General features: G+C 42.9%; 1 protein-coding gene across 1 annotated transcript in view; it reads right to left on the reverse strand.

Moving 5' to 3' along the window:
• plxnd1 (plexin D1) overlaps window positions 1–14,588 on the reverse strand; it is a 47,900-nt gene continuing 33,312 nt past the window's right edge. Inside the window, exons 21-36 of the mRNA XM_035382396.1 lie at window positions 13,974–14,081; window positions 12,809–12,921; window positions 11,564–11,668; window positions 10,394–10,524; window positions 9,161–9,359; window positions 8,839–8,985; window positions 8,330–8,486; window positions 7,741–7,844; window positions 7,271–7,334; window positions 6,186–6,220; window positions 4,575–4,679; window positions 4,303–4,466; window positions 3,913–4,060; window positions 2,280–2,420; window positions 1,734–1,808; window positions 1–1,218 (exon numbers count right to left, since the gene is read on the reverse strand). Coding sequence (XP_035238287.1) covers window positions 1,102–1,218; window positions 1,734–1,808; window positions 2,280–2,420; window positions 3,913–4,060; window positions 4,303–4,466; window positions 4,575–4,679; window positions 6,186–6,220; window positions 7,271–7,334; window positions 7,741–7,844; window positions 8,330–8,486; window positions 8,839–8,985; window positions 9,161–9,359; window positions 10,394–10,524; window positions 11,564–11,668; window positions 12,809–12,921; window positions 13,974–14,081 — 1,913 coding nt within the window. The 3' untranslated portion in view covers window positions 1–1,101. The remainder of the gene's footprint in view (window positions 1,219–1,733; window positions 1,809–2,279; window positions 2,421–3,912; window positions 4,061–4,302; window positions 4,467–4,574; window positions 4,680–6,185; window positions 6,221–7,270; window positions 7,335–7,740; window positions 7,845–8,329; window positions 8,487–8,838; window positions 8,986–9,160; window positions 9,360–10,393; window positions 10,525–11,563; window positions 11,669–12,808; window positions 12,922–13,973; window positions 14,082–14,588) is intronic.

Below are 14,588 nucleotides of genomic sequence, written 5' to 3' on the forward strand. Positions count from 1 at the left end.
ATCTTTAAACAAAGCTCATTTATTTAATCATGTTCCTCTCTTTTTTTTAACTTTCACTTTCCAGGCAAGAGAAGAAAACAGAAAGCACAACACCTCTGGTTAAACACACCATGGCATTCAACACCTGGCACATTGTCTAAAGTCCACACTCTCAGTAGTTCAGCGTCCTGACCCGTCCGGCCCAGCGGGAAATACTTTCTTTTTTTAGTTCTCAGTAAACCAACAGGCCCTCCCTCCTTTCCGTCTGCAGTTTACTCATATCCAAAAAAGTTGAGATTTTAGTCAATAAAGAATTCTCTATACCTTCTCCACAGCTCAGACCTACAGCACTGGGCCTGGATGCCAGAAGGGCAGGGAGTCTTATTCAGGCTCTCCTAACTTCATATAGTCATATTAATGGACATACAATACAAACATAGAAAACATAGAACAGATCTATAAATATTGCTATGAACACATATTTTACAGTACAGTGCATTGTCGGCTCATCTTCACCACTGAAGGGGCCAGTGTGTGATTGCATCCATTGCTTGCTGGTCCCTTTCAAGAACTTGAAACCTGGGCAGTTTTATTTTTTTTGGACTGATAATAATAGGATGTGAAGAGGACCAAGATTATCAGATCCTATCTGGAGCATAAAAAAACTAAAGCAAAATCAAACCTCTGAAAAGCACCCATTTTCCTGTCGTATTCATAGCCTAAAAAGAAACACAATCTTGGTCATTTCTCCAGTCACGTTTACACATGGGATGGAAGCAAAGCTAAAGGGAGTTCGATTCACAATGACACTCAGCAACAGGAAATAGTTGACAAAGGGAGATGAGCCTTCCCTTGAGTCAGTGAACTGGCAAGCTTTCGCTTGTTTTGTATTTTTTTTGGTTTAGTCTCTCCTGATGTTCCAGGCCCCATAAGCCTAGTGTGTCCAAGCAGTCTGGTTCTGGATGGGAGAAATGTCTTTGTGTAATTGCCCCATCATATGTACAAAGAACAGATGGAATTCTTGGATATGGGACTAAGGGGTAGGGCTGGGTGTGGTGGCTCAGAGGACACAGGGGAGGGGTGTCCTGGGCAGGGCACATGGGGCCTGACAGAACCCAGGGCTCAGGCCTCACTGCTACACTCGTAAATGTTGTCTTCCACGAGGGCGATGACCTGCTCAAACTTGTGCTGCAGCTGCGTGCGACGGGCGGCGGGGTTGGCGTCCAGCGCGTTCACCACCTGACGAGTCACAGACAGGGAGAGAATGAGAGCAGTTTCACAAGCGCTCAACCGTTCACACACACTAAACCCCCATAGTGCATTCAGCATGCAATCATGGTTTACAAAGGTTTAGCTGAGATGTTGTCTGGCAGTATTTAGACAACAGTAAATGTTAAATTAAAAAAACAGGCAAAAGCATGTGCAGCTCAAGGAATGCTTTCACTGTTAAGGTTAAGGTCAAAAACTGAAGAAAAAAAAATCTTTTTAAAGCACAACATTCTATTTTTGTAATCAAAACGTTTCCAATGTCACCAAATAACAGAGAGCTGATATTCATTGGCTTTTGATCAGCATAATAAAAATGAGTTTAAAGAATGGCAGTGACTGCAAGCTCCCTTACTATGCTGCAACCGACTTTGATTTAAATCTTATTTTACTTTGTGAAACCCAAACCTGCTTCTATGACAAAGAGCGCAGATCTTGTTGGCTGATACACCCAGTTTATGCTGACACAGTGAAAGATGTTCCCTTACTTGATTGCGATATTTCTTGGCATACTGGTAGATTTCAGTCAGGGCCAAATTTGTGTTGAATTCATTCCTGTATTTCTGTGGGGGAAAAAGATGAGACATAAATAAATCATAGCAGTTCCACTGAAGTAAATACAGTCTCTGTTCTTTGCACATTTTACCAAGATGTGAAATAAATAATATAAAGTGCCAAAAACAAAGAAAAAATAAATAAAAGTACCAATATAAAAACTGAGATCATTTGGAGTCATCCCCACAGAAGAAACAAATGAAACAATGCCCAAGGAACAGCCATAAACACATTTGGTGAATTCAGTGATTAACCGAGATTAACCCACCAAATTGTATTTGATAGGAAAATAACTTTCTTTTTAGTCAGAGTTGAGAACAAGTGTTTATTGAATGCAGGCCTGAGGACCCCTAAGGCACATGCAACATTTTTGCACTGAAGCCACAGCACGGTTCCATCTTGGCCCAGTTTTACACCTACATTGTTTGAGTCATATGAACTTGTGTATCACCAGACAGCATCCTGAGATGTTATCTCACCCTGGACTCCTCTGCCAGGTGTGCATTCATTTCCTGCTCGCTCAGTGGTGCCATCTCCTGGATCTGGAGGTAATAGCGCTGCACCCTCTTTTTGTATTCCGGGATTTCCTTGGCATAAAGCAGCTTGTTGGTGGGAGAATCCTGAAAGAAAGATGTGTTAGTGGTTGCTTTAGTTCAGGCCTTCTCTTCTGGTCATAAATGGGGGACTAGTTGGCAAATGTGAGCACTTATCACTGTATTTTTAAATAGTTTATATGCTGTCCTACAGTAAATATAATTTAGTGGTTACCTAGTCATAAATAAAAGACCATTACATTTTTTTCAAGCATTTATTGTTATTCATGTTGTGTTTAACCTAAATAGAGCCACATTTCTTGTTTACAGTCCATAATTAAATGCAAAAAATAAGAAAATAGAATCTTATAGTATTGCAGTTTTATCCATTGTTGTGGATTTTGTTTGACATGCTGGTTATGAATGTTGCTTTTTGCACCATATGTATTACAGCACTACAGATTTGATCAATGCTACCATTATGACTATTGTTATGCTAATAAAAATAATATGGTAGATTACTTTTAGGTTACTACAATTTACTGCCATTTAGCATAAACCGTTTTGCCAGAGTGCTCACTGTGCAAGATCCTCTATTTTATTTACTGTATTTAATTTTATTAATAGAACTACTTTATTTTCTACTGGGAAACCTCGCCATACCTTTAATAAAACCACACCTACTTAGCACATGGAAATGCAGGACACAAGAATTTCCATTTGCTGCATCACCAAAATAGTTTTTTACTCCAGAGAAAACACAAACATTTCCAGAGTAAACAATCCCCCATGTTCTGGCAGTATTAAAAAAGATTTTCAATCAAAGAAGTAATGTTTGGAAATACAACATATTTCATATTTCTACTGACTGAAAGATTTGTCAGGAAATATCACCTTCCCTGTCTCATTAATTCCATTTTCTGACTGCACTTCCCAAAGTAGACTCTTCTCCTGGGAAGCAGGTTGACAGATGTTGATAGGTGTGTGTGTGTGTGTGTGTGTGTGTGTGCGTGTGTGTGTGTTCTCCAGCTCCTCAGTGGTCCTCTTGATAAACCAGCCTTTCCTTCCTGTCCACAGGGTGACTTCCTGCAGATTCCCTCCATCTGCTGTGTAACCTTGCCCCCACCCTGACCGTCTGCAGGCCTTGAGATAACAATGCTTCCTGCGTGGAAATGGTCAGAAAGGCACTTCCTCCTTCACCCCCCACAACTACTGATACTAAAGCTACGTGTCCCCAAGAGAAGACGAGAGCCATTGCCACAGAGCCAGAAGAAAAAACAAAGTCCTTTTCCATGATAGGCCAATGAGGACAAGATTTTAAATACAGGAGAGCTCAGCTAGCAGCACAACATAAGTGTAAATTCAGCTCTGATGAGGGGTGAGCTTTGTTTCAGGAGTTCATTTCCTAAGGGAGGTGCTGACATGGAAGTTGTGTCTTGAAGGTCAGGATGCCTTTGTTATTGACTGATTTGTGAGCCCGATTGCTCTGAAGCCTGCACTGCACTGGCAGTGGCCTGGCTTTGGTATGGCATGCTATGCTAGAGAAGCACGCAGGTCTGTGGAAGTAGGAAGGACTCACCTTTCCAAGCTGGAGGTCAGAGATGGAGCAGGCATCGATGAAGGCCTGAGCAATAACGGACAGACACGCATCCATGTGGTCCGTCTTATCGATGTCGAACACAAACTGAGGATTCTTCAGAATGTTCACCCAGAAGCGCAGAGGCAAGCTGTGCAGAGACAAAGCAGGCCACAGTCGCAGTCAAACATCTCAACAGCGGCAGTCTTAAAATAACCACCTTCAAAGGCTATCTTGTTGTGTATTGCCCACTCCTAGCAAATACAACCATGAGTAATGCCTGCATTGTTGTGTCTATAGGCAGTGATGTAGCCCATATCTGGTTTCAGTCTATTAGACTGTATGCCTTGGGTCTTCTGTACGGTATTGAATGTACCATGTGGTTCCTCTCACCTGTTAGTCTTCCAAATGTGCAGGGTGTCAGGGTCTGTAATGCCCCTCTTGTCGGCCTGCTCCTCCAGAAAGTCAAAAAAGTATTTGATAGCCAGTGGTGGTTTCTCTGGAGGGATGCTCAAAATGGCCTGGAATAGATCATCCAGGAACTTCTGCAGCGTACCCTGGAGAAGCAGAAAATGCAGAACCAGGGTCCAGACCAACTCAGACTTGCTGCGGTATCACAAAGTTTGAGGAGGAGGGATTGCAAAGTTAAGGCAGATGCTGCATACCTTTGTGGAAAGGAGTCGGGTCAGGTAGATCTCAGGTAGGACCTTTTTCCGGTGGCTCTGTCTGTGGGACCTCTTAGTCTCATTGAGCTCATCATGAGGAAGGACCTGGAGAGGTCACAGGACACAGACTGGATTTCAGCTGGTGTTTTATGTCATCATCAGAAAAAACACTGCATTCAGCGTCCTGACCTGTCCGGTCCAGCGGGAAATACTTTTTAAGTTCTCAGTAAGCCAACAGGCCCTCCCTCCTTTCCGTCTGCAGTTTACTCATATCCAAAAAAGTTGAGATATGAGTAATCCTGCATTACCATTATATCTCTTCATTTCTTTTATGTATACTGCTTCCCATACAAAAAACCTGCACACCTACCATGGCATTGTAAACAAACAGTTCACTTTATGAGGTTTTAATGTTGTTTCAGATATTTTTTGTGTGTGAAGAATATTTTAGACATTTGCAAACATCTTTGATGACCTGCTAGCTTCATAAAAGGAGGCATAGGGACATTTTGGGGTTTTGTGGTTGAAAGCAAGACAATGCACGTCATATAACTCTAAAGCAGTTTTTATAGTGAAGTTATGCATCCAACTGTATGTGTGTATATAATTATTGACACATATTGATTATTTCTAAAAAAAAAAAAAAGAACTAAACTAAAAAAAACAGTATAGGTTTAATGTCATTTGGATGGAAAGATTTCTTATGGTGCATGAAACCACTGCAATCAAGTTAAGAAGTACTGGTACAATATAAAAAGTGATATTAATGCTGAATTGTGAATAAATTCTATAAAATAAATCAGTTCATGTGTACAGCCTCTGGAAACATATCACTGATTTGTATTGTGTTTGTATTAATAAACATAAACTTTAAGGTTTGTTTCCCAATTTAGTTACTGTATGCTGCTCATTTCTTTCTAATAGTACTGTAATGTACACATTACCAATATATGTGTAACAGATACACATTGTAATAAGATGCAAAAGCAAAACAATATCAATGAATTTAATTTAAGTTTGCGAACTCTTACCATCTTGGTTGGACAAAGACCCTAGACCCACTCTCATTAGTAACATCCCAAATTTAGGAAAGGTACCTCCAACCTTCAATTAAAAAAATTATACTCTTCTATTGCATGTATATCCAGGGACAAGTGCTGATGATGCCAAAGAGCTAAGCTCAGGATTTCATTTGGAGACTAAAATCAAGCACAATGGCTTAAGCCTACTTGATATGGCAGCACTTGGTGAAATGAGTCGTTAACAGAAATGAATGACTCATCTCTAAAAAGCACAGCATGTTAAAAAGCTTAACTTCCTTTTTTGTTGCAACCTCATTTTACCTCACTCACAGCTCAAATGATTATATCCCCATTTACTTCTACAAGCAGAAATAACCCACACATTGGCTGCCACTGCCACCAGACACCTTCCAGACATAAAAATGCCCATCCAATGAATCACAGACAAACTGCCTCATTGCGCCCTCTGGCATCTGTCCGTGTGTGAGCGTGTGTCTGTGTGTGTGTGTGTGCGAGCATATGTGTGCACGTGTGTGTCTGTGTGTGAATGTTTGTGTGTGCATGTGTGTATACAAATGGGAATACTTACCAAGTGAACATACTTTTCTGTGTCCAGATCCTTAACTGTTGAGTGAAATACACCAAAAAAGGCCATCAGTCAAATGCAGTCAGACTATCAATCATGTTGGGCCAGGAGAGACAGTGACGTAGTGACAGATAATTGTTGCTGGAGCCAGGCGGATGGGTTTGTAATGCTGCACGGTCATTATAAGCGATGGGGAGGGGGTTGCCCAAGCCTGTTCGCTGGTGGTGGTCTAAACAAACCTCACATCGACAGCACATTTATTACAATATGTCTGTTTGGCAGGCAGGTGCCGTTCATCCCCCTGCTAGATTTTCAGATTTGATCCTGGAGCCAGAGCCATAAACTCAAGCTGTTTCGTATTATGGCACGAAGAACAAGATTAATGTGCTCTTTGTAATGCACCGCATTTGGCTTGGCATGAATGAGAAATAAGCCCCTAACAGGAATGCTGAACCTTTAAAGCTCCACATTGTTTTTGTTGAGTAATGCAGATCCTCCCTATCTCCTCTATTCTGTTTACATTGCAAAGGTAATCTCTTACTGCAATTATAATTTTCCATTTCATGTGATTTTTTTTCCTTTCTAGCATTCCCTATGGACCAGAACATACATGCAATTCCACTGCTGATGTTCATCTTCTTTAATGAAGTTTTTGAAGTCAATTTAATAACCCAGTGGCTGAGTGTTGTGTTTATTTCTCTATTAGTGTTCATTTCAAATGAATAAAAGGTGGCCCCCTGAGGCACATATCAAGAGATACCAGAATAAGGAGGGGAGACCTCCATGTTAGAACTACTTTTTTTGGAAGGGAATTTATGCTGAACTAAAAAAGACACAAGATTCAAGAGAAAATTCAACTTAAAAAAAACAAACAAAAGATATAGGTATAAAGGGTGCATACTCCCTCATAAGAAAATATACTCTAGGCTTACTTAATGTTTTTACCTACAGACATATGCTGTAAAGAACAGTTGAAAACCACATGTTATGAGCAATAATACACCTCACAGTCTGAGAAAATAAATGAATTTAGAAAGACATTGAGCAGAACAGAGGAAATGAAAAAAGGGTATTTAAAGAGTATATACCTCTTCCCAAAGTGTTTTCACGCTTGTCCTTCAGGCTCATGGCCAGGGAGGCTTCCTCAGGAATCTGGAAGGGGGAGGGACAGTTCGGAGGTTGGACAACAGATCATATGTGTGACAGCTGGGGGGCGCTCAATAAAGTCAACACAGGATGAAATGGATTGAACAGCATTTCCAGCGAGCCGAGGCCGCGCACGCTCCATTGATTTCACAGCTTGCTCCCCGTGGCACTCCTAAAACTACACAGAGTGCTCAGGAACCCCAGGTCACGGATCTCACCTCATCTGTTTGCGCATACCACACAAAGTGTCAGCCTCCGGCTCACAACCGCACAGGCATGCCATGGCATCCTCATCACCATGATCTCACCCCCTCTACAGCAAGCCAGCCATGAAAGCAGCAGACGTATGGCAGAACAAAGGAAGGGAAGTATGCCGTTGCAAGTGTACGCGCACGTGACAGAGGGTGTTCACCTTGTAGTGGAAGACCGTGTTGAGCTTCTTCCTGCCGTCCTCCATGACTGAGGAGTTGTCCAAGTCCCGAAGAATTTGGCTGTTGCCACCGGAGGAAAACAACTCTGCAGTAGGTGGGGAGTGGGAATGCACACAGTGTAATATTGCGTCAAGGGCACCCACAGTTCTTCCTTGGAAAACGTACCCCGAGGGGAATGTGTATGGCTGCATAAACCAATCAGTCATCTGCCAGCCTCAAAAGAATTATCTGCTTGGCATGTGTTTGCCTTGTGTTCAGGTTAAGATTTTTATGAATTCTCTTCTTGGCTTTCTCCAAATAATAGCTAAGTCATGAGCAGCCTGTAGACTGGGCCCAGACAGGGCTAAATGCAGTGTTACTGATCCATGTGGTGACTATGGGGCATGTCATTGGGCTGTGTTGCACCATAGCATTTGAGACTAAGTTGTGCTGCGACAATAGGGAATATACTGTAATTTGGCTAAATGCTTTAGTTATGGGACTTACTGTGGTATTGTTATCAGGCTTACGATTGGGATGTGGTACAGCTATGAGCCATGAGATTGGTCTGGAGTGCACACAATTCCTTACCCAGGTCCACATCCTCAGCCCGGGGCCACTGTGAGAAAGGCAAATTCTTATAGAAGGCCTCCAGGATCTTCTCCTTGACCTGGCAGATGGTATCTGTGTTCATCACGCGCACCATCAGGGAGTCCATCCCACAGCCTTGGAATGACACGTTGATGTTCTGACCCCAACAGACAGAGACAACGTCAGTGTCTCAGGCACACCTCAGTTTCAGTCTCTAAACATTTCAGTTACACTAGTGATATAAAGGCAACATGAGAAGATTTCCTAAAGCAAACACCCATTATCATCCTTTGTTTTCTATCATTCATTTATTTGCTAGACTATTCTGATGCAGTAATTACTGCTTTCAGGGCAAACCCTCATCACTGTATCACATGGTAATTCAGGCCAGATTAAACTGGAGGTGATTATTGTGCCAATTCAAAGAAGAGGATTATCTGGCTCTGTTACCATGGTAAGGCTGTTCAGCAGGAAGTGACATCAGAGTCTGCTCAGGGCCTCTCTCTCACCTGGGGCTTGGCCTCTATGTTTTCCCTCAGCAACCACTCCTCATTCAAAGTGTAACGGGCCTTGCCAGTGATGGCATCAATGGAGCCCTTGTTGATCTGCTGTTTGATGGCACAGAGCAGCAGGAAGAACGGTTCACCCACTGTCTCCTGGAGGAAGGGCACAGAGAGGAAAAGACTTCAGCTACTGTTTTCCTGCACAGATGGCACGGCAATGGCAAGACATAATCCATCCCCCAGAACAAAACAACAGCAAGATGTTAACCACAGTGACCTGGAGCAAGCGCATAACCTCAGCGACTCCCTGTTGGATATCTGGACTTGCCTTGAGGTAGCTGTACATGCAGATGGACATCCAGTTGGTCAGCATTTTCTCCACCACAGATTCAGTGCGGCGGAGCATCAGTTTGGGGTTCTTAGAGGCGGAGGCATCGATGAGGTCCACTAGCAGGTCTTTCATGATGCTGGTATAGTATTCCAGCTTGCCATGCAGTGCAATGGTGAGCAAGGAAGCCAGACTACACCTGAGGAGAGAACAGGACACATACTGGGTCAAACAAATAGAGACACACACACACAATCCTACACAGACATCCGTGCACACACACACGCGCACACACACACACACCCACACACAAACACACACACGCACACACACACACACACACACACACAAGCACACACGCACACACACACACATAGAAGGGCAGTCGTCTTGACCACGTTTTATCAAAAACACTGCATCTATTGATGACAAATCAGATAGTGGCTATGGACGGGTGGGAGGGAGTGGACAAAGGGTCCTTTCATACCAGGGCAGATAAAAGTCACTATGCATTGTGAGAGTTGTATTTGTCTACTATGCAGTATGAAGTGAATAAACTGACCAAGCAGATTGTTTAAAGACCAGAAAGCATTTAATTTATCATTATGTCAATTGTAACTTAAGCTTTTCTCTCATGCCCATCTAATGTCCTCCTAAGTGGGGTGTCCATCTGAGGTCTTTGGCACAATGAAGCACCCCATGGTCTGAATCAAATCCTGAAAATGTCAGTACTGACTGCAGCCAGGAGAGCCAAAAGATGACGCACATTTGGTTATAGCAACACCTTTGATAGGGAGTGTTTCAATTAGCTGTCTCACAGTACCTGCAGTCTGCCTACCCCAGCTGTGCAACAGATGCAACCCTCTGGTGCAACAGCTGTGTACCTCAGCTACAGGACTGCAGACTGAACTAGGGAGGACTATCCTACTTCTACTACTCTCCTAATACCCACACTCCAGAACTTCTGGAGGACACCTTGGAGAGGGAGTGAGTGCACAAATATGACTTGGCATTCATAATTAGGATGAAAAGTTAACCCCATTGATCAAAAGCCTAAATACATAAAGCCTCTATACATGTAAAGGGGAGGAAATCACGGTTTACCCAAATATAGCCTGGCTAAGTCCTATTTGGCTTTTCACTAAAAAAAGATCACAGTGACATAGTATGCAAAAGCTGACAGCCACGCCTGGAATCTTTTAAATCAAAACCATGCAGATCAGTGTAGATCACCTGTCCCGAACGGCAAAATCCTTCTGCTGCTCCAGAGCATGGACGAAGGTGATGAGGAAGTGCTTATTGTTGAGCAGTGTTGAAAACAGGGCAATCCCTTCCTCCATGTTGGGCTTGGCAGTGCTGGAAGGCTGTAGGCAGGACACAGTACGCTGAAGAACTAAAGTCATGGCACACCTATCTGACACAATGAGGACACCCCATCATGGGACACAAGCAGCCTGGACAGGTGATGAATGAGGTAAAACAGCAGTTGCTTCAGATAACCAGTCTGTAATGTTACAATAATGGAAATGTGATTAGACCGTGAGGCAGTTCTATGCCAATGTGGCAGTCTGTAAAACCTTTATCTTAAGAGACATTTGGAGCAATGCCTTTCTGACTGGAGTCCATCTAACTGATAATGAACCTTCATATTAACCACATATCCTGATATAATCATTACTATTATGTTAATAAAATGGTAATTTAGAGTAACCTAAATGTTGACTACTATATATTGCCAAAAGTTTATCTTATATTTAACAATAAGGGCATCCTCCAGGACTGCTAATCTAACTAGCCTTATGTTGTTTTAAAGAGACAAAAAGAGGGCAGATTAGTAGATGAAGATAAATGCACATTGTATTTATGGATTTATATACTGGGACCTTAAAGCGGTGTCTCTAAAGACCTTTTTATCACAGACCACTTAATCAAATGCAGACAGATTCCACTGATTAACAGCCTGAGAAACAACAGTGGGGACCCTCTTTAAAATACGAGGACATGATTGGCTCAGAGGATGGGGATTTGACAAAATGTACAATCTACAACCTCCCCCTTTTAGATAAGACAAACTTCTAATACTGAAATGGTAAATATACTTTACAAGGCAAGGAATGTTCAGCATTCCCAGTAAATTGTTATCTGGTTAGAAAATTCACCAAATCCCACTGATACTGTCCAGTCGTTTGTTATCAGTACCAAGGAAACTATAAAATAGGATTAGTAAGTTTTACACATAAACTCAAACTAGAGTTAGAGTGCTAAAGACTTAAATGGCCCTTAAGTCTGTTATAACCGTAACTGCAATCTCTCTCCTGCACTTGACTAATGGTGAACTGTCCCATGTCTTCTTTGAAAGGTACCAGAATTTTGGGTGAGAAAGGAAGCGTCAGCCGTACCCACCTGCCAGTCCTGCAGTAGAGGGTGTGTCTCGGGCAGGGCTCGCGGTCCGAGGGCATCGTTCTCATAGATGGGCTGGACGAGACTCCTCTCATAGTCTGAGCACATCTGCATGACATGCACACAGTCAGAGGGACACATAAACTTCACACCATCTCCAAAAATGGAAAAACAAACAGCTAGGCCTCTATGAGAGAGCCCATATCCCAGGACACAAGCTCTCTGAGTTATGGTGCACCCTGGGAGAGAGCAGTGCAGACATAAATAAGATGTCTGAACTAATGATGGGGAAAAGAATATTGTGTTTTCAGACAGAATACTCTTGGGTGCACAACACCAAAAATAATAAACTTGCAACTGTTTAAGCACCAGGCCTAAATCAAATGCCACCATCTAAACTATTTTTATTTAAAATAATCTTTAAGATGCATTTAGATGTAAATACAATGCTGTAAAGTGTTGTTTCACTGCTGCTAAGCAAGACCTGTTTTACATATTCAATGCTTTCACTCCGCAGCTGCTGGTGCTACTCACTCTCAGACAGCCTCTTTGAAACCCTGATGCGTTTGAAGTTTAGCATGGCTAAAGTGGCTTTACAAAAAATACTTGTGAATTTAAATGAGGGAAAAGGTTACATAAATGTTTTGAAAAAGTAAAGACGCAATCTTGTGCTTTTTTGTTTTTCATAAATGTTCGTTCTGAAATAAATCCCTGAAACAAAAAAATATATATTTGAAAACACTGAATTTCAAACAATTATTATTTTAAAGTAATTGAAAAAAATATGTATTTAATACATATTTAATACATACTTCATTTTAAAACAACTGAAACACCAATTTCACCCAGATGTGGTAAAAAAAAAAAAAATTAAACTGCTCTTAATGTGATCTCATTATAAGATAGGGAGAATCCCAGAACTAGAGCAAAAGGGGAAAGGTTGATTGTTCTGTGTTTTCTACCGCAGTGGAGAAACACAGAATGTGCTGAGGTAACAATAAAACCACTTATGATACATTAGCTTGGGTTTTCAACACTTAGAGTACCCTCCCCCTCATTTCTACAGATTACAACCACAGACTTTTCCACTTTTCCCTAGATTCTGACCCAGTTCTCTCTGTATCTCATAAGGGTGTGTGTGTGTGTGTGTGTGGACAGTAAGCGCTGAACTTGAGAAAGAGCCCAGCTCTGTTCTTGCCTGGCAGAGGCCCTAGGTCTGTGGTTTTCATAGTGCAATGCAATATCTACCTTTGGGAAGAAGGTCCGTGTGACAAACTGTTTGTATTCTAGAAAGGGGATGCCCTGGCTGCGGTTTAACTCCTTGGTGAGATCCGTCATGTCAGTCTGCAGCTCAGCAAAGCCTGTGCAGAAACAACAAGGGACCAGTGGTCAATGCGGGAAAACCCAGTAATCAAACACAGTCACTGTCTCCCATTACACATGCCCCAGCATAACAACCACTTACTTGGATACTGTATACAGTATCTGGGGGAAAGCACCAATTTTATTTGTGTAGTGCTTTTCACAGAGACTATCACACAGATGCACTACACATGTGCTGTACAGGCCGTTTTCACATGGATGCCGTCACAAAGACGCATTATATGTTTGTTAAAAAATGCTAAATGTGTTGAACATTTGATTGATATGATATTATCTGAATATTTAACACCAGACCACCACCATTTCCATTAAGTAACTGCTGTAAATCGCCCCAGACACACTACACAGACTCTCGCACTGCGCCCAGGCGAGAGCCTCTTTAAAGTGACCGAAGCAGCAAGCTGTGCTCCGGCGATGACAGAGGCTGTGCTCAGCCACTGCGCAACTCGGCTCCAGGCCTTCCATAAATCTGGCAGAGCCCCGACAGGCTCGCAGGCCTTCAGACGGGCCCGCTCTGCCCCTGCCTCAGAGTCGCCCCACATTCCCGCCCCCTCCTACACACACTGCCTGACAGGGTAGCCATAACAAAACCAGCATGACCGCTGAGTGCATGTGAGTGTTTTGTGAGTCACGCTTACATAGCAGAAACTTTCAAAAGCTAACACACACACACACACACACACACACACAAAGGCGCTATCTGTAAAGCTCTCTCTTCACTTCTGGCTTCTCTCGACTGGCCTACGCACACAGTATTGGAGAATAGGAGAAAACTTCAATAGGGCTTTAATGGCATTTTCAAGCACTATAAGCCCCCCTGGTGTCATTAGAGATGAGATTAAAGTCAGACGCTATGGAAGCGGTTCTTGCTTTTGTGGGGAAGGGGCCAAGATGACGCCCTCGGCTTGGTACTCGGACAGTCCTTTGAAGCCTCAATGTGTGGGAGTGTGTGTGTGTGTGCGTGTGGGTGGGTGTGTGAGAAAGAGAGGGTGAGTGAGAGAGAGAACAAGAGAGAAAGAGAGAGAGAGACCTTTGCGGATCTCATCTCGGATCTGTGACTCCATCTCCTCCATCTGCATCAGGGTCTTCTGCCAGTAGCGCTCCGCTCGACGGCTCTTCGTACAGTACACAACCAGGGCTGAAGGGAAGGGTGGGGAGAGGGCAGGATATGAAAACAATGATGTGGAGCATGAACAAGAGCAACAATAGCATGAACTGTGTAGGACAGGAAAGAGAAAAATAGTAAGGTGAGGGGGAGAGAATGCGGAGACAAAACTGAACTGCCAACTGCTAATATATTCCACAGTATTCTCTGTATATTCATACATGTGCAGTTAGTCTGTACAGGCTTATGCTGGAACAGTTCTCTAAGATGAACATAGAAATTCCTTCTTTCACACTGATCATACCAAACAGTCCTCATCAACCCCCTTCCAGAGAGAGAGAGAGAGAGAGGGAGAGAGAGAGAGAGAGAGAGAGAGAGAGAGAGAGAGAGAGAGAGAGAGAGAGAGAGAGAGAGAGAGAGAGAGAGAGAGAGAGAGAGAGAGAGAGGGAGAGAGAGAGACAGACAGAGAGAGAGAGAGAGAGAGAGAGAGAGAGAGAGAACAGAACAGTCTCGCTTTTGTGTAGAACTTCAGAGGGTGTC

This window comes from Anguilla anguilla, chromosome 11 (assembly GCF_013347855.1).
Source record: "Anguilla anguilla isolate fAngAng1 chromosome 11, fAngAng1.pri, whole genome shotgun sequence".
Lineage (NCBI taxonomy): Eukaryota > Metazoa > Chordata > Actinopteri > Anguilliformes > Anguillidae > Anguilla > Anguilla anguilla.